The sequence below is a fragment of the Arvicola amphibius genome, chromosome 11 (assembly GCF_903992535.2).
Source record: "Arvicola amphibius chromosome 11, mArvAmp1.2, whole genome shotgun sequence".
NCBI classification, from domain to species: Eukaryota; Metazoa; Chordata; class Mammalia; order Rodentia; family Cricetidae; genus Arvicola; species Arvicola amphibius.
Window position 1 is genome coordinate 90062367 of NC_052057.2, and position 19156 is coordinate 90081522.

General features: G+C 46.9%; 1 protein-coding gene across 4 annotated transcripts in view; it reads right to left on the minus strand.

Moving 5' to 3' along the window:
• The window catches only part of Mob3b (MOB kinase activator 3B), a 181472-nt gene that overhangs the window by 112148 nt on the left and 50168 nt on the right, over positions 1 to 19156 (minus strand). For all 4 annotated transcript variants that reach the window (XM_038347267.2, XM_038347268.2, XM_038347265.2 and 1 more), the window contains one exon: positions 941 to 1555. In XM_038347267.2, the coding sequence (XP_038203195.1) occupies positions 941 to 1358 (418 nt within the window). In that variant the 5' untranslated portion in view covers positions 1359 to 1555. The remainder of the gene's footprint in view (positions 1 to 940; positions 1556 to 19156) is intronic.

Consider the following 19156-nt stretch of genomic DNA (forward strand, 5'->3'; position numbering starts at 1 on the left):
CCTTCTCAACTTGGGAACACCTCTCCATCTGCAAAGATTTCAGCATGTGTTTCATGTACATATATCATATACTACACACATCTTTGTTTGTCCTCTCCCGATAGGACAAGAGTCATTCATTTTGGAAATGTTCATGAGTGCCCATGCAGGCTCCTGGCTCTGAGCTAAGAACTGGAGACATGGCAAAAGAAACAAGAGTTCTCATTCCTACTGAGCCTTGGATAGAAAGCAATGAATTCCATACCCAGCCTGTCCATACACAGGAATCCAATAGCTAGCCATGCAAAGAGGAAGGAAAGGCTGAGTCCAAACCCTTACATCGTATGGTTGATAGCACAAAACAAGCCAAAATATCTGCATTTCAAATGTTCCAGTCTGTCTGGCAGTTAAGAGAGTTAACAGTATATATATCCTGAAAATGCAGTAACCGTGCTTAGAAGAGAGGCAAATGCCAGGATCTTTATTTCCCCAGGATATGAACCCCTGTGGGCTTGTTGCCCAACTAATTTGTAGATTCCCATAATGTGAGTTTTAGTCTTGAAAAGTTAACACCAACAGTAGTCACATTCCAATCAATGCAACCTTGCACGTCAATTAGCCAAAACCTAAAAATCTTACCAGGCTGAGTAGAATTGGAGTCTAGCCCTAAGAAAGCCAAGAAGATCCTATCTAACATTTTCCTAACACTCCCAAGCATGTCGAATGTATACCACTGGACTCCACAAAATCACAAACAGACCGTGAATGACCTCCACCCATTTAAATCAGATTCATATGTATCAGAGATATAGCTGATGGAATTTAGGGAAACATTGACGTGGGTGCGATCTAGTATTCAAAGACAGTATAAGACTCATACTGTGAAAATTTTTATCAACTCTGGACGGAATGGGACAAAATACCAAAAAAAAACCACACGTTAAAATTTCGAGGCACTCACCAACACATGTCGGAAATATGTCCTCATTGTTGATCTGGACTTCAATCCAATCCATAAGCAGGTTCATGTACTGGGGAGCTGGTAGTGCAGTTGGCTTCTTATACTTGAGGTCGTCCTGCCACCGATACTCGTACTTGGGACCCCCTGACATCACGGGGCAGGTCCGCTCAGTGCAGAACTCACAGATGGTGCCGTAGATGAGGTTGATGCGATTGAAGAAGTCCACCACGTGCACAGCCACCCAGTCATTCTGGTCCTCCCCGCTGGGTAACTGCACGGCTGCTCTCAGGTCCACGCCCGAGTTGAGGGATGCCTGAGCTCGTTTATGCAGCTCAAACCTCTGCGTGCCAGGTTCAAATTTCCTCTTGGGCCGGAAGGTCTTGTCCTTGTTGAACACTTGCTTCAAGGCTATAGACATGGTCTCCTCCTTGTCTTCCTTCCTTTTGCAGGAAGCAAAAAGGCACGTGGGACTTTTCAGTGAGAGATCACAGCCCAACAGAGTTTTCCACTGCCAGCCCTCAGGCCCCAGTCTTGCAGCCTGCAGTTTAATTCGATTTTAAATGGCTCCTTCCATCTTCCTCTTGAATGATCTCCAAGGGAACCTCATGTTCCTTCCTAAAGGCGAAAAAGAAAAGGGAACTTATGAGTGCTCAGTTTGTGTGTAAGAACTAACAAAGGCTTAGGGAAATTTCCACCTTGCATTCCTGGCTGTGCTTAGTTCCTATGGGTCTAGTATATGAATGTGGAGGTTAAACTATTGCCCTGCTGGCTGCACTGGTTCTGCGAGCTATGCAAACAACTAAAGAAGAAAGGGTGCTACCCTTTTGTTCTGTGTGGTCCCTGTCAAATCTTTGCTGGTTCTTTTCTGTTTGAGCTAAGGGCTTTTCCAGGGTGCCAAGAAAGAGTGTATTGGGCAATGATTCAATCCTATTGCATGTCTATTCCTTTTTAGAGACTAATGAGTAAGCATAGATTGTCTCTGACTTCACAAAGGGAGATGGTGGGACCAGGAGGCTATCATACCAGGAGCCTAAAAGGAACCAGGGGTCTGCATCTGCTAGATCTGCAAGGAGTGATGAAAGCGGTCAACTTAAGCCCTTGTGGGTCATGTATAATGCAGTTGAGAAAGCTGAGCTGCAAAGCTGAGAGAGAGAGAGAGACAGAGACAGAGAGAGACACAGAGAGAGACACAGAGAGAGACAGAGACAGAGAGATATGAAACATGAGGGGAGGACAAAGGGGGGAGAAATAGAAAGGAGAGAGAGGGAAAGGGAGAAGAGGAGGAAGAGGAGGGAAAGAGGGAGAGGAAGAGGAGAGAATGAGGAAAAGGGAGGAGGAAGAGGAGAGGAGGAAGGGAGAGGGAAAGGAGGAGGAGGAAGAGAGAAGGAGGGAAGGAGGTAGCTGCAACAGTGGCTATTGAAACAGAGAAACAAACAGAACACACGCCCGAGTTGCCATGGGGAGAAGAACACAGGAAGAAAGAGGCTCCTTTAGCTCCAGGCAATCTAGGAACCGGTCCCATTTCTTACCTTTGAAATACATTTGTTCTCCCAGGATTGGTCAAATAAATCGATTTTAAATTCTGCTGACTGTAAGTTAGTGGTTCCTTTGCAAGGAGCCCTGACTATGACAGCAGCTGTCACCTCTACAACGCACCATCCTTTATGTTCCTAATACCACTCCCAGGAGCCCTTTGGAATGGAGCTGTCCAGCAGAACTTGCTCTGGCAAGGTACCTGTTAGATGCACTTGGGATACAATGTGGCACCCACCATCCACACGCAGCCTTGGGTACTTGGATGTAGACAGTGTGACTAAGCAACAGAATTTTATAATCTACCCTACTTGAATTGACTTTAATTGACTTGGCCATGCATGTCTAGTGGGTGCCACAATGACAGCGAAAACTTGAAAGCCTAATGTTGTCCATTGTTTCATTTGACTCTCAAAACTCTAGCAAGATCTGCAGAGCCATGGAAGATGCGCAGACTCTCAGCAACTATCATTCTTCACGGATCCCTAGGTAACAGAATTACCGGCTTGACAATATCCTGTGGCTAGCAGGAGGCACAGCTGGCACCAAATTTGGTTTGTTGGCCCCTTGTAAAGACACTTTCCACACGGCCCCATACCCTGTGCTGTGATGTATTTTATCCTGCCTTTCCTACCGGTTTATGAAGCTCCCTACCCAGAGCTCAGTCCCCGTTCCATTTTATACACACATTCCCCAGAAACTGCCAATAAAGGATGGGTTGAGGGGAAGGCTGCCGTGTGGCCTTGACATAAACGATTATAATAGGTCCACTTGAGCCAAACCATAGCAAAGTGACCCCAGAGCTGAGGCCAGCATCAGAAGAGCCGACACAGAATCTGTCACAGAGCACAAGCTCTCTGAGCTGCTTCTTCACACCCAGAGGGGGTTCTGCCACTTCCCACGTCTGAACATGACTTGTTGAGCCATCAACACAGGAATGGGTTCCTGAGATATCTTTTTGAAATTTTAAATTAGCACACACAATATTAGGTTCCATCATGGCATTTTCCAACGAAATCAGTTTCTGATATTTCTCCCTGAGAGCTCGGATTCCCTCCCACAAGGGAATCCTTTGCTTAGTGCTCTTTGCTCAGTGCAGCTATGGTCCTGCTGCCAGGTGCCTCTTCCTGTGCCAGCCACAGCCTAGTGCTCACATCCCCTCTCTTCTCCCACCCTTTTCCTAATAGCTTTTCCCCACAATGATGCTACATCTGGGAAATGAAACTCTTTTCTCCTTTTTTTTTTTTTTTTTTTTTTTGGTTTTTCGAGACAGGGTTTCTCTGCAGCTTTAGAGCCTGTCCTGGAGCTAGCTCTTGTAGACCAGGCTGGTCTCAAACTCACAGAGATCCACCTGCCTCTGCCTCCCGAGTGCTGGGATTAAAGGCATGCGTCACCACCGCCTGGCCCTTTTTTCTCCTTTCTTGTGGCAGTAAGCATATGCTCCCTGCCCCCTGCCACACACTAAAGATCCATGTGGAAAATATCACGTGACACCCAGCCTGAGATCTTCTATGAAGTCATACTCCAGGATACTCTGGTCTATCAACTACATGGCTATCAACACAAAAGTCTTCAAACTCTAGAGTGCGGACAGGTGCAATCTCTTTTTAAATGAAAACCTTCTGATGGGGAAGAACTTAGGTAGATGGGGGAAGACGGAACTGAATTCTGGGAGGAAGAAAGCAGAGTCGGGGAGATGCCATGGCTCCGCTGCCAGAGTAAGACATGCTACCGAAACTTAGCCGGTAAGCCACTGCCACATGGCGATACACAGATTACTAGAAATGGGTTAAATTAATGTAAGAGTTAGCCAATAAGAAGTTAGAGCTAATGGGCCAAGCAGTGGTTTAATGCATACAGTTTTTGTGTGGTTATTTTGGGGCTAAGCTAGCTGGGTGGCCGGGATGAACAAGCAGGCCCTCCTCCAGCACTTTGCCCTGACATACACATGAAGCTTTCTCACTGCAGCTTTTAAAAAAATCCCACAGACATCTTCAGGTGCACGTGGAGCACCTCACATCAAGGATCAGAGGGAGTGCAGAGCCTGTGGAGAGCTGGTCACACATGCTGATGTGGGCAGATGTGGGAATGCCTCTGCTGGTTTGATTTTTCATTGACAATGGAGTTGTTCTGAGGAGTTGGCCAGGTGAGTTTCCCACATGTAAAGACAAGGTCGATCGGGACGGATAAGAAAAGATCCATCACACCTCTGACCGCTAAACGAGCGCATCCTTCCACATACTTTTCAAGGTCCCAGAGCTTTGTTGGTGTACAGACCCAAGAGTTTAAAAGTACAAAGGATGGATGCACCCAGCCTTCCTTTCCAACCCCTGTCCACGTGGAGAACCTGCCCACAGTGTATTCTTCCATCCTATCAATGGTTGCAGCTAGCCAGGCTTCTGATCTCAAATATTTGTGAAAGTGTCTTGAGGATCAAAGGTTCGAAGCTAGCCTGACTGACTTAGCAAGTGCCTGTCTCAAAATTTTTTATAAAACAAAAGAAAGGTTGGAGATGTATCTCAGTGGCAGGGGACTTTCCCAACAAGTACAAAGCTCTGGGTTCAAGCCCCAGCAACTGTTATAAAAACCAGACATAGTGCTTGTTACACACTAACATGGAGACCTGCGGTTATGTTTAAAGACAGGTAGAAGCTTCAAGGTTTGTACTTCGGACAAGCTCCAAATGACATCAGATCTGCTGATCTATACACAGAGGTGACACTGATCTTCACAGACGGGGGTATGTTAAAAAAAAAAAAAGGAGGCTCTCTGGCTTCCCCCAGACCAGTAGATCTAAATCTGCATGTTAACAACATCTCAGAAATCAAACGCTTGAAGCCCTAGGTAGGACATGGCGGGCTGGACCACTAAAGGGATGAAGACATATGCTTGGTCTTGTGATTTTTTTTGTCAACAGTTTGTTCATACACAGAGTCTACACCCGAGTGTGCATGTGTTGAGGAAGGGTGAGAAGACCCGAATGTTTTCAACTCTGCGGCTTTGCCTGTGGGGCGTAGGGATGCAGGGGGTGGGGGGGGGCATTCTGATCTGGGTGGGTCTGGATTGCAGACCACCAAGCACCTTCAGGCCTCTGGGGAAACCGTTGTGTGATATCACACAGCGAGTGGCTACTGCCACTGCAGCCGTACGCCAGAAAATTCTTAGGCTAATAATGACATAGCGGTTATTCGCTGTGTTTGTCCAATGTCCAGAAAAAGAAAGAAAAAAAGAAGAAGTCATAAGTTTTGAGCCCTGGAAAGTAACACTAAGAAAATTCAGTTATAAATAGTATCCATTGTAATGCTAGTTTTCAATAAATATTTGAAGCCAACTGCTCATTAATTGAAAAAACATTTACTAAGGCCCATTTATTCAGACGACACGGGACGAGGGAGCAAGGGTGCAGAATTAATTAACACTTGGCCTCCAACTATGAAGACCTCACAATTCAGTGTTCAATTTGGGGTCAGTCTAAACTTTAGCTTTTCGTTCCCCAAAGTCTAAGACACAAACGTGGACACGGATGCCGTCCCTTCAGCGTGTCACTTGACTTAGGAATGAAGAGGGCACAAGGTCTCTGGAAAAAGAAAAACAGAAATCCAAACAAAAAGCGTAAAAACTGACAGCCACTCCACGTGCTCTCCATATTTTCTGCTTAATAGATCAACTTTAGCAATAAAACAAGTGCCCAATAAAAGTATGCAGAGAGAACTCTGCTGAGCTGTGGGGGGATGTTGACAAGGTTGCTAAGCAACGCTGGCAGGAAAACGGGGAAGGAAGTTCTTATTTTTTCTTTTCCTATTGATGTCTTCTGCCACATTAGTTGAAAAATCAGAATCCTTGCCAGGGATCAAGGAAGAAGTGGAACAACTCTCCCACTGACTCCTGGGAAATGCACTTTCTCTGGGAGCGATCCCCTTCCTCTAAGGGGCCATCCCGGTGAAGCAGAAGGGTGAGAGTGGCCGAAAGGAACAAAGCTGACTGATGCTAACAGTCAGAAGTAGATGGTGGGGGAGACGTCTACGATGTCATCTCTGAGCTGGAGGGTGCCTCTGGGCATGACAACTGACTACAGACAAGCCACAAGAAAAATGCCCCGAACACCCCACACAGAGGAGGTACCATCTGGCTCTTGCCTTGTTGGGTTCTAAGAAGCTGGGACGGCCATGGGCACAGACTTCACGGAAGATTTGTTGAGCACAGGAATAAACAACAGTGAGTTAAAAAAAAAAAAAAAACATTTTGCACTAAACCAGAACCACAGACGTTAAACCAAATTGCAGCTCCCGATTGGAGTATTTTAGGGATTCGACCTCAGTCTGGGTAAGGTCACAGTCAGTGACTGGATCTGAATGTACCAGGGATGTTCTGTAGTGACATCCCAATCTCTCCCAGGACAGGACACCTGTCCACTTACCTTTCTATGGCTCCTCTGTCCCCATGGCTATTTGAAATTCTAGTCGCGGAGCTAAAGAACAAGACTGGCATGGCTCTACCAACATATTTTCCTCTTTGTGGCTGGACCAGTCTACAGAACTTTGCTCTTCCTCTGTCAATACTGAGTAAATTAGGTTGTAAGCGGTGGTGATGGTGTGTGCGTGTGTGTGCATGAGTACACCTGTGTGCTTGGAGGTTCGAGAAGGATGTCAAGTGTCCTGCTTTATCATGTTCCATCTCATTTGAGAGAGTTTTCACTGAACCTGGAATGAAGCTGTCACCCAGCAACCTCAGAGCCTGTCCTGTTTCCATCTCCTCGCAGCACGGGGCTCTAGGATCCCAAACAATAAGACCATTTCTCAGTCGGGTGTCTTAGTTGTTTTACTATTTCTGTGATAAGATACCATGACCAAGGCAATTTGCCAAAGAAAGTGGCTATTGGGGCTTACAGTTTCAGAGACAACAGGCAGGCAGATATGGTGCTGGAGCAGCAGCTGAGAGCTCACAGCTTGAGACACATCCCTAAGGGGGGGGATGGGATGGGATGAAGAAATCTTTTGAAACTTTTAAGTCTGCCCTTAGTGATACACCTGTCCCTACAAGACCACCCTTCCTCACCCTTCCCAAACAATTCTACCAAATGGGGACCAAGTATTCAAATAGATGAGCCTATGGAGGCCACTCTCATTTACCACAATGAGTTCTGGGGATTTGAACGCAAGTCCTTACACCTGCACAGCAAGAATTCTTATTTCCTCAGCCACGCACAGCCCTGTGTATTTATAAGTAAAATGGATGTCCCCTGATGTTCGGAGGCTCCTCTAAAGGATGTGTTGGCTGATTTCTTCCTACCAACTTCTATGTATCCTTGCCTGAGAAGTGGCTTTGCTACCCCATCCCATCCCCAACACACCTTCCCAACGCAGAGCGGCTTCATCCATGCGTTTTGTTTGTTTGTTTGCTTTTGATTAGGTGAGAGAAACACTGCAGCCTCTCTATAATCTTCAAAGACATGCATGGCTTCAGAAGCCAGTGTTTCTGAACACAGAGGAAATCAGTTAGAATGGGTGCGGCCCTGTATGAACCTGTCCCATGACTCTCATTGCCCATCATCCTTAGCTCTTCAATGGCCATCCATACTCCTTGACATTTTATCTGTTTGTTCACTTGGTCAACAGTACAGATATCCTAACATTAAAAGTTTGAGTACCTCAACAACGAATGCATCCCATGCCACCAATGTCAACTGCTCACATGCCACCAATGTCAAAGCATCAACTCTGTAACAGCAACAACAGCCACAGGAGTGGGTCAGTGCTGGGCAGGTAAGGCTTAGAAACAACCCACAGTGGTACAAATGATTCACCATTCCCCAGCCTCAGAAACAGCACTGTTCAAAAGGGGACCCAGTGCTGGAAAGAGAAGGAATGAGATACAAGGAGAAGAGGTTCAACACACTGCACATCACAGTCCACAGAAGACAGAATTTTATCTATGTGTGTTCTTAAATAAAGGCCATGTGGATGCCAGGGTGGGGTAGCTGGGATTACCAGAAATGAGGAAGATGGGGACTCTTTGGTCTAACCTTAAACAAGCCTGATTACTGCAAAAGCTCAGTTGGCCATTTGGATTTTATAAAAGGTATTCTGATAATTTATTACACAGAGAGAGGGAGGGAGGGGAGGAGAGAGGAGAGAGAGAGAGAGAGAGAGAGAGGAGAGAGAGAGAGAGAGAGAGAGAGAGAGAGAGAGAGAGAGAGAGAGAGAGATTTTGAGACAGGGTCTCACTATGTAGCTCTGACTGGCCTCAAACTCAGAGCTCCACCTGCCTCTACCTCCCAAGTGCTAAGATTAAAGGAGTGTACCACTATGCCCAGCGCAGATTATTTGTTTATTTAATGTCTGCTGATGGTTTGTTGTTGTTGTTGTTTTGTCTGTATGCATGTCTGCACACCACAAGAGGGCACTGGATCCCATGGGACTCTGGTTATAGACAACTGTGAGTTGACCTGTGGGTGCTGGGAGTTGAACTCAGGACCTCTGGAAGAGCAACCTTAAGTCTTAACTGCGGAACCATCTCTCTTAGCCCTAATGATTTTATTATCATTTTAAAGAAAAGTGAAAAAAGACAAAACTTTCAGGTTGGTAAAACCCGTATATTATTTCCATACCTTTTCAGTTCTCAGGAAAATACTCACTTTTGTGACTTTAAAAAACACGTGACTTTAAAACACAGCATCTATGTTGAGGAAGGTAGGAGGAAGATTGGCGAGTGTGGCGTGGAAGATAAAGGTAATATAATGGCCGAAATAAGAAAAATGAAGGTAGGCAAAAATATGTAAGCATTTTTACATTGTGAATTACAGGCATTTAGCTGGTAGCATGACAACTGAGAACCTCAACAGATGAGACGAAGCTTGCTGTCAACTATCATTTCCCTCTCTGTTTTTGAAACAAGGAATGACAGCTGTTTCTTGAAGAAGTATGGCTTTAGAGCAAAAACGTTCAGACTTAAGAAAGTCAGTCCCTGTGACTGTCAACAGACATCTTCACCCTCAGCCATTCTAAGTGAACTTGAGTCTCGGGGGCTGGAAAGGTTTTATTCCCGGTTTGAGGGGAGCTGGTGTGTGTCCTCTGGAACCACTGCAAGAGATCCTTGAAGGGGGCAGGGAAGCCAAAGCAGGTGGAAAGACTGGAAATTGGAAAATGCAGCCTCTCATTTTCAAAAGAGCACAGCGCTCAGCCTGGAGGGGCTGGGAAGAGTTAAAACTCTCAGCATTTGACAGTTCAACTTTGCATTCGCAGGCAAAGTTTCAAGGCAGTCAGGGCCAGTGCAGGTTGGTGGGAGACTCGCAGAAGGTGTGCTCAGGTGTGTGTCCAACCTGCGGTCCACCTGACACCACTCCGGCACAGTTAGGGGTCACAGCCTGGCACATTGTCAAGGGCAAGGATGTCTCACTGGATCAAAGGTGAGACAGTTCTGGTAGTGGATTCTGCACATAGCAGCTACTTTTAAAAAGTGTTTCTACATCATCTGATTCACATCATGATGCGTATTTTCATGCAAAGTCAGGTCCTTAGGGAACCAAACAGACCCAGGGGTCTATCTTAGGATACTGAAAATTCGATTCTACTGAATCACATCACAGTGAGCAGCAGGCTCAGCCAGCATTGATTGATGACTTACTGGTTATTTTAACTGTCACAATTCAATGCACAGGTTTTATTATTAGTCCTATTTTACACTACTAAAAAAATAGGAAGACATAATATACAAACTTTATTACACAAGCCGGTTGCAGTGACACACTTTTAATTCCAGCCCTTGGGAGGCAGAGACAAACTGATCTCGGTGAGTTCACACCCTCCCGCCCCCCCCCCCCCCGTTCTATATAGAGAGCCCCAGGATAGCCAGGGCTACCTACTGAGGCACTACCTTAAATGACAATCAACAACAAGAAGAAACCACTGGTCTTTGACCCACAAGCCAGCTGGGTGGTTCAAAAACAAAGAGAGCCGAGGAAGCTCACTCCTGCTTGCTGGTGTCAGGGAAGGAGAGGGGAGAAGCAGGTGAGCCCTGCATGCTGTCCTGCGAGGCACAGCAAAAAAAGAACTGCAGTCCCGAGTCAGCTGATCCTGAGTCAGCTGGCTATGGCTTTGAACAAGGTGCCTTTTACCAGCTTCTGCTGTGCCTTTGTTAAAGATAAGGGTATTGTGGGAATTAAGAGCTCCTGTTTGCGGGAGCGCAAACATGTGAAAACAGCTATGGCAGGCACAGAGACTGGCGCTGAGGGGGCTGCACCTTCAGACGCAACACCTGGGAGGGATAATGGCAGCTCAGACGGTGCTACAGTGTAATGCAGGTGTACTCTGGGAAAGGCAGAAAGGCAATGGGGACCTGGAAAGGCTGGAAAGAAGAAATCAAATGCTTCCTTCTTGTTTGATTTGGGTGGGCTTTTAATTATCAGGCCAAGGGAAAGAATATTAATCTGAGCAAGATAACCTCAATATTCTCCTACATTTAAGATACATTTATGGGACCAGAAATGTGGTTCAGTTAAGAGCATATACTACTCTTGTAGGGGGCCTAGGTTCAGTACCTAACACTCAGAGCAGCAGGTGGTTCATGACTACCTATAACTCCAGCTTCAGGGGAATGCAACACCTTTTGGCCTACTCAGATACCTGTGGTGCACATAAATTCACACAAGCATACAGATATCACATACATTAAATACATAATATAAATATATGAGGGCTTTTCGGTATGTTTTGTCTGTAAGAAAATCTAGTGCGCATGGTTTATGTCCTGGATTTGGGTATAGCAGGGCAATATACTTCTCCTGCTCTTCTACTAATCCTTCAAAAACACTTCTGAGATCTTAACCTTTTTGCACAGTGACATGCTGCACATAACCATTAAGCACAACCCAGCTGCAACCTCCTGCTCTAGCAGGAACAACTCCCAGCACTGTCTACAAAGTTTCCCTGTTATCAGAAGAGAGGCCGTGCTGGAGCAAGAGGGCCACACAGCCTTAGAAACAGGAGCCGGAACTGCGCTCTCTGATGCAGATAGGAAGCAGGAGAGCCTGAACGAAAAGGGAGACAAATAATTCATGGGCCATCTACTCTAGCCTCCTAAACATGACCATAACAAGTAAAACAAGGAAGAAAACTGAGCCCAGCAGTAACTGGCAACCCCGTGACAACCACAAAAGGCTGGGGGTGGGGTCACCACCCACCCTAATTTCGGAGACACACAAAGATGAGGGCAGGTGTCCATGCTTAGTTACTCTTCCGAGGTGAAGTGGTTACCTGAGGTACCACTAGAGGTATCACAGTGTGTTTGGGGGACAAAGGAGGTAAGGTTAGTAAAGACAGGCAAGCACCACGTAGAAATGCACTGACCCAGATTTCTCACGTTACCGGGTCTCAGGCTTCCTGACGCGCAGGAGCGCCAGCCTTCATCTAGTCTCTTCTCAGACTCATGCCCCGTAAGACTTCAGAATCTCAGCCTCCAATGCGCAAAGTCTCAGACAGAGCTGGGGGGCAGCGTCCTTCGCTCAGCTGAGGTGTTTATGAAGATGAACTTTCTCCCAAAGTCCGCTGCCAGACCACCTCTGCCCTAGCGTTACCTCGGGGGAAGAAGGTGTTTAGTTGCTAGCTATGAGAATAACAAACTGGGCATGCTCAGTGACTCAGCCTAACTTTTCTTCCCCTTGGGAAATGTCCACCTTCAGGAAGTATGCTATTTCCTCCTGCCCAGTTCCCTGACGCCCTTGCATCGAAGAGGCCACTGTGTCATTACTGCAAGGAGAAATATAGGCACATTTGGGATGTGGGTTCCCAGGCTACAGATCCAAGGCTGTATTTTCTGCTTGATTTGTTCTAGTTTCAGTTTCTGTTGCTGTGATAGGCAGGGCCAGCAGGACCACGAAACATTTTATTCGCCTCACTGGGTTACAGTCCATCATTGGAGGAAGCCAAGGGAGGAACTTTGAGGCAGGAGCTAAAGCAGACAGCTGAGGACCGCTCTTCATAGGTCTGCTTCTTGTGGCTTACCTGGCTACCTTCCTTGTACAACCCAGGACCCACAATCACAGGGATGGCCCCACCTAGAGTAATTAGCAGTTAAGGAAATGCCCCAGAGACCAATCTGACAGAGGCAATTCTTCAGGGGAGGCTCCTTCACAGGTGTGTCAAGTTGGAAACTGATACTAACGGTGGCACTTCCGGAAGACATAAAGTTGAAGTCAAGTGTGTTGGTGCACACCTGTAATCCACGCGGCGCAGTGGCTGAGTCAGGATGATTGAGAGTTCAGTGGCAACCTGGTCTACATAGATAGCCCAGAGATAAAATAAGTAATAAATAATAAATAATAAATAATAAAAATAGATATTTTGGGGTTTTTAAATTGGTGGTGGTGGTGATTAGTTTTTGCAAGACTGGGAAGGTCTATTTTTGCTATTCTGTAGTTTAAATTAGTTTACCATCTGCTTTTCTTACCAACGTCCTCAAAGTCAGGTGGAAAGAAACGGTATTCTTTGTCTATTGGGGACCCCCCCCCCCCGGGACTCTGTGTGAATCTCTACAGACTGGCTTGGCCACACAGACTTACCTGGTTCTCGGCAGAGACTTGGGACAAAACTCAGGGAGGACTTGACGTTGTAGCTTACTCGCCTGTGGAAGCTCGGTCGCCACCCAATAGGAAGCACAGTTTTCTCATCGGTTTTCTTTGTTGGGAGAAGACCTGGTCACAGCTGCCAGCACACTGGGTGGGAATACCCAGAGTACCGCTCATCTGTGAGTCAACTCCAGGTCTCATAGGCCCATCTAGTCTCTAGTCTGGGACCTCCACTCAACGACCTGGTACGGGAAGGGACTGGGGAAACCTTCCAGCCATCCAGGTAAGGCCACTCTTCTGCTCTGCCTCAGTTTTCTCCAAACTCTCTCAGCTCCAGTCACTGGTGAAGTAGGAGGGAGGAGGCAGAAAAAGAAAAAGAGACGGCTGGTGCGAGCAGCACGTATCCGGCCGGCAGCATTGTCTGGTCCACCGCACGTATCCGGCCGCAGCATCTGGTCCACGCACTCATGACTTCACACACCACGACGCGCTCCACTTCCTGTGGCCAGTCACTCCTTAGATAACTCCGCCACAAGTACCTCACACGGGACAGCACAAACAGAACTCAGGAGCCTTTTGCGGTTCAACTATTTATCTAAATAATTGCTGACCAAATACCAGGCAGATAAACAGTTCTTTCTCCTGCCAACAGAACCACGCTCTCTTACTCCCGATTCACAACCTACAAAAGAAACCCTTTCAGAAAACAGACGGATCTTGCAAAGACATGCTGTTTTTCAGGTCAGTGTAAACAGCTGCATACTTTCACATTGCAACATTGGGTAAGAAGTCAACCCCTCCGGGCAAATGCACGGCTCAAGACGTGAAAATTACAAGACGGGCTGGGAAACGGCTCCGTGGGTAAGAACACGTACAAGCACGAGGACCTTAGTTTGGATCTCCCAAACCCATGGAAAAGCCAGATATGGCCACATACACCGGCAACCTCACCTCTGGGCAGTAGAGCCAAGAGAGTTCATCCCTCGGGGTTAGTGGCCAACTAGCCTAGCGGAAAAGAAAAGAAAACACCAAGCAACAGGGAGCTAGCTCCTCCAGGTCCAGAAAGAGACCCTGTCTCGAGGAAACACAGCAAGAGCGACACAGCGGGACAGAGAGATAGCTCTCCTCGGGCCTTTCTGCCCATGTGCACCCCAACCCCATGCATCACACACGCACCCCAAAAACACCACTGCCAGCAAACCCTTAGGGTAGATCTTTGTATAGACTTTCTGTGGTGTTGTGGTGATTTCTACAGGGAGCCTGCCCCCTTTCCTCCTGCTACTTCGGTTACTGCAAAGCCCACTGTATGATTGGTTGCTCTCCCGCTGGTTCTTATGGCAGTGTCTTGCCGTTTCCTCCAATCCCTTCCCCTGAGCCTGCATCCTGATAGATACAGGTCTCCCTGGAGCTCTGATCCTCCCGCCCACTCCCACAAGCACGACAGGGAATTGTTAGTGATAAGATTTACAACAGGAAGAGTCTCTTGAAAACCTTGTTTAATTCAAGCAAATTCCTTCTTCTTCTTTCTTCTTCTTCTTTCTTCTTCGATTCTTGGCTTTTCTTCTTTCTTCTCTCCTCTTAGTACTTCTCCGTTCCTCTTTCTTCGTACTTCTGCTTCTTGCTTCTTCTTTGGTTTTTTGTTTTTCCAAGTACAGTTTTCTCTGTGTAAAGCAGTCCTGGCTGTCCTCGGCTCTCACTGTAGACCCGGCTGGCCTTGAACTCACTGAGAGGACGTTCAACCTCCTAAGCGCTATTAAAAGTGTTTGCACCACCATGGCCCAGTTCAATACCAACTTCTAAGTTGTTTAAATTAAATCAAACACACCTAATAACCAGAAATTTTACCATGCCCAGCAGTTATGACAGACCTGGGGCTGAGACTTAAACTAGAGGTCAAATTCAGTGTTCTCGTTCTCCTTCCTTTAACACTAAGGTGAGGGTGAGGAATAATACCCCTCAAACTGCCCAGAGTGGCTTCTCCTTAGGTAAGAAGGTTAGCACCACTCAGCAGGCTGATTGAGTTAGAGATTAAAAAACAAAACAACAAACAAAAAACCTCTGATGGTTTTTAAGCCATTTTAAAGCAACATAGCTTTCCCCCCTCCACTTAAATGAAGTCATTACAGAGGACATCTGGGCTATAAAAAACGTATCGAAATTCTCCTCTCAGTCACAGCAAAGAGTCCAGCCTCTCCCAGCTCTTATCCACACACCTCCAAGAACCCGAAAGTTTGCCTCTGTCATTCAGATAACCCGTGAGGCCCGTGAAGTCCACAGTTTTCCTCTGCCCTTGCCCAGCCTCCAAGGCCTGTGGAGTTTCTGCCTCCTACGAACGACCTGTCTTCACCGCGTTGTGAGGAAGTGGTTCATGGCTGCTCGGCCCTGAGCACGGCCTGGGTGCTTTTCCTCTCCACAAACAGTTGAAACCATTCTCTTCTCTCACTCCCAGCTCCTCAAAGTGTGGTCCGTATCTAATCAGAGCCCACCTGCCCTCCACCAATCCCCGCCCATCAAAGCATTTTCAGCCACGCCCTGCCTCTTGAGCAGATAGCAATTCTCTCTGGACCCTTCCATGAGCTGACTCTTATTTTTAACCCTTACTCCTCTGTAAATGTTTGCGTTTTGACTCTGTTCTTGAATTGTACTTTTCCCCGAGCCCTGACTCTACTTTGCTTTTTCCTCTTTCGCTTTTCTCTTCTCGACCTCTGAGGACTTTGATAGAAAGTGGGAGCTGCTGAATTGAAAACCCATAATCCTTTGTTCACCCTGAAGCAATTTTCTACTAACATATCAAGTAAGTTTCCTTGGGTCTCTGCCTCTATAGCCTCCGAAATGCAGAGATCACCTGAGTTGCGTGTTTAAAATGCAGCCGTTTTAGGTCCTCCCCTCCCCTCTCTGAATGCACAGACTGGAACGTTTTCGTGTGTCAGGGGGCTGATACAGCAGGCCTGGCCCAACACTCAGACATCCAGGAGAACGGGCAGGATGGAAGTGTCATAGGAGGATTGGAAGTTCCAAGAGAAAGAATGACAGCCAAAGGTCGTGGAGCGTGGGAGGGCTAACCTGAACCACACTGAGAACTAAGTCTGGTCTCCCGGCTGCTGGTACCTCAGCTATATCACCCATGGCGGAGACAGCTCAGCCCTTTCTTGTCTTCTGCATCTGCTGTGATTTCCTGACAGCAGCATGCTGGGATTTGGCCCCCACAGCTGCTGGCTCAAGCTTATTACATTGCATCATTAATCTTTGCCTTGCTCCTCTTCAAAACAGAGCTAATGAAGTTACCTGTCTTGGTGTGTTCTGAGGGCTAACATCATCCCAATTTGCACCCACCTGGCACACTGTCAGAATGTAACAGGTTTGATCCCTTTCATTGATGTAAAAGTTAACTTCCTAAAAGATAAGTGTCTTTCTAGATAGAGGGTTCCTCAAAGGCAGGCAGCATAGGCTTCCCTTTCCCCTTTCTCAGATAAGACTCTGGGGAGTGTACCTCTTGAATGTCAGTGTTGCTCAGTCAAGATGGTAAGTGAAGGCCAGCAGCTGGTCTGAAGCATTGTAGGCAAGCAGCGCCCTCAGTAATTTAGAACAGGGCGAGCCACTTTGTTCCCCAACTGGGAAGAGGAACATCACTTTCCCTCTTCCAACCAACTGGCTGACACCTCCCTTCAGCCAACCACAGTCAAGGAGCCAACCAGTGGTCCCCCGGGGCAGGAGCACAGGCTAGGAGGCTGCCTTGGCAACCCGGGGGAAGCAGTCTGGAGAGTTTGTGTTTACTGAACATTTGTGTTTATTATTGAAGACCAGGAATTCACACTCCCATGGCAGCACCAATAAAGCAAGTTCATCCTGAGTCCTGGCATGCTTTTAAAATGCGAACCATCTTTGCTTTGATTTTCTTATGTAACCACGATGGGTAGACTTGCCAAAGAATGTTAAAAATAGGACCAAAAAAAAAAAAAAAAAATCAAAGAGAAAAAGTGCCTCACAGTTTCTACACTAACACTGGCATGGAAACTGTTGCCTCACAAAATCGAGGTGGATACGAGGTTTTTCATTGTCTAGGGGGGCTGTTTGGGGTTTTCTCCTTTATTCCTTGGGTAGTTTTGTTTGTTTTTCCCACGCTACTTGTAGTTACAGTCAGGGTGCCACCACTCTTCTGGAAAAACCATTAAAGGCTGCAGGAGAAAGAGAAACGTCCTCAAAAGTCTTCAGAGGCCACAGGAACTTTGCCAAGGGGAAGTGTCTACTTCGAGGAGGCCACAAAAAACAGCCGCGGCAGAAGAAACCAGACTCAGCCAAACCCTGCAGCGATGGCTCGGTCATTTTGGGTTCAAGCAAGAGTCCAGGAAACCACATGCATTGGCTTCTTTTCCACCAATACGAGGTGACAAGGGCGTCTGCATTAGGGTACCCCATTGTTTGTTCTGGACGAGGTGAGAAGTTGCCCCAGAGAAGCATCCAGCGCCTAGCAAGGAGATGCAGGCAAGAGCTAGGTACCAGTCCATCCTCTTCCCACTCCTCTCCTCCTCTCCTTCCCTGACCACTGCTCCTTCTCTCTCCAGAATCTCAAAATGTAGTCCAGGCTGGCCTAGAACTCACCCAGTGATCTGCCTGCCCACCTCTGCTTCCCATGTGCTGGGATTAAAGGTAGGTGCCCCTATACCTGGCCTCCTCGTCTCTTTAAATGGCACTTCATTCTTTAAGAAAAAAAGTCTCTGGAAAGATGTCATAGGTTTCCACAAAAATTAGGATGACTCAAGCCATTTTTGTTCCAATTTTAGTCAATAAAAACCTCAAAGACCTAATAATAAGCAAAAGTGAAGACTTCAGAGTGCCAGAAAGACAAACGAGACTGTCAGACTTGCATTAGAAAAACCAAAGTGTCTCAAAGCCACGTTAGCACATCTCAAATGCAGCTCTTTCCCAGAACTGAGCAAGATACAAGCGTTTGCAAATATTATATTTTAAGTCAGATAGCTAGTGCCAGATGCTACCGATTTCTCAGATTCTAAGTGATTATACAATGAGCTGGTCTCCAGTTGATCCCTTCTGGTATACCCTATTCCAGAGCAGCTTCTAGAAAATGACAAACACTGGCAGAGCAGGGCAGCGTGGCCAAGGAGCCCCGATTTATTTCAGCTTCGAAAGGTTTCTACTCTTGGCTTCTGATCTCCTTCAGGGAATGCAATCCACACAACTCAGCTTGCTGTCTGAATAAAGTGTATGCTTTTCGCATCTGGCAGAGTAATCTTGGGAAATGCTGAGGACAACCTGTCCTGGAGTCTGAGAGAGGTAAACCGGGGAGAGTCAGGTCATGCCGGGACACTAAGGGTTTAGGAAGCCTTGCTCTCTAGACACAGCTTACAGGACACAGACATGGAAGGGTCAAGGTTCTAGTTTGTAGGGCACCTAGAAAGGGGTGGCTTTCTTTTGTTACTGAGATCTCATGAGGTAGGCTGGTCTGGAACTTGCTGTGTTAACGGGGCTGGCACTATGTGTAGACCACGCTAGCTGTAAACAGAGATTCACCTGCCTTTGCCTAAGGACTGGGATCAAAGGTGTGAGCTGCCACAGCCAGTCGGAGTGGCTTTCTAAGCAATCACAGGAGAGATGAAATGGACACCCTGAGACTTAGGTTCTTAAACTCAGCCTTATCAAAAGGAGCCACATGACCTTTTGACTTGCAACGCCTGAAGAGTGAAGTGGACCGCAAAGGCAGAATGTGTAGTGTGTAGTAAATTGTAACTCCTCCACCTATGCTAATCCATACACAGGGACTGTTGATGAAAGTCCCTATCAAGATGTTTCCCCCAGCTTGATCAGAAGCTGTTCAATCCCTCCCAGCTCCATAACTTGCAGACAATAGGAAGAGGGAGAAAAGACAGCTTGCGGTTCATTTGGGAGGCTTCTAAGGTAGACCAAGCCCAAAGGTGGGGAGCATAACCTAATAAGCCACAGTAAATAATATCCATTGGTATTAACATACTAAAAATCTTAACCCTGGTAGTGTTTGGAGATGAGGTCTTTGGGAAGTAACCATGTCACAAGGGATCCCCTTCATAAGTGGAACTGGCTCCCTTTCAAAAGGGACGCCGGAGAGCTCTGTTGTCCCCAAGAAGGCC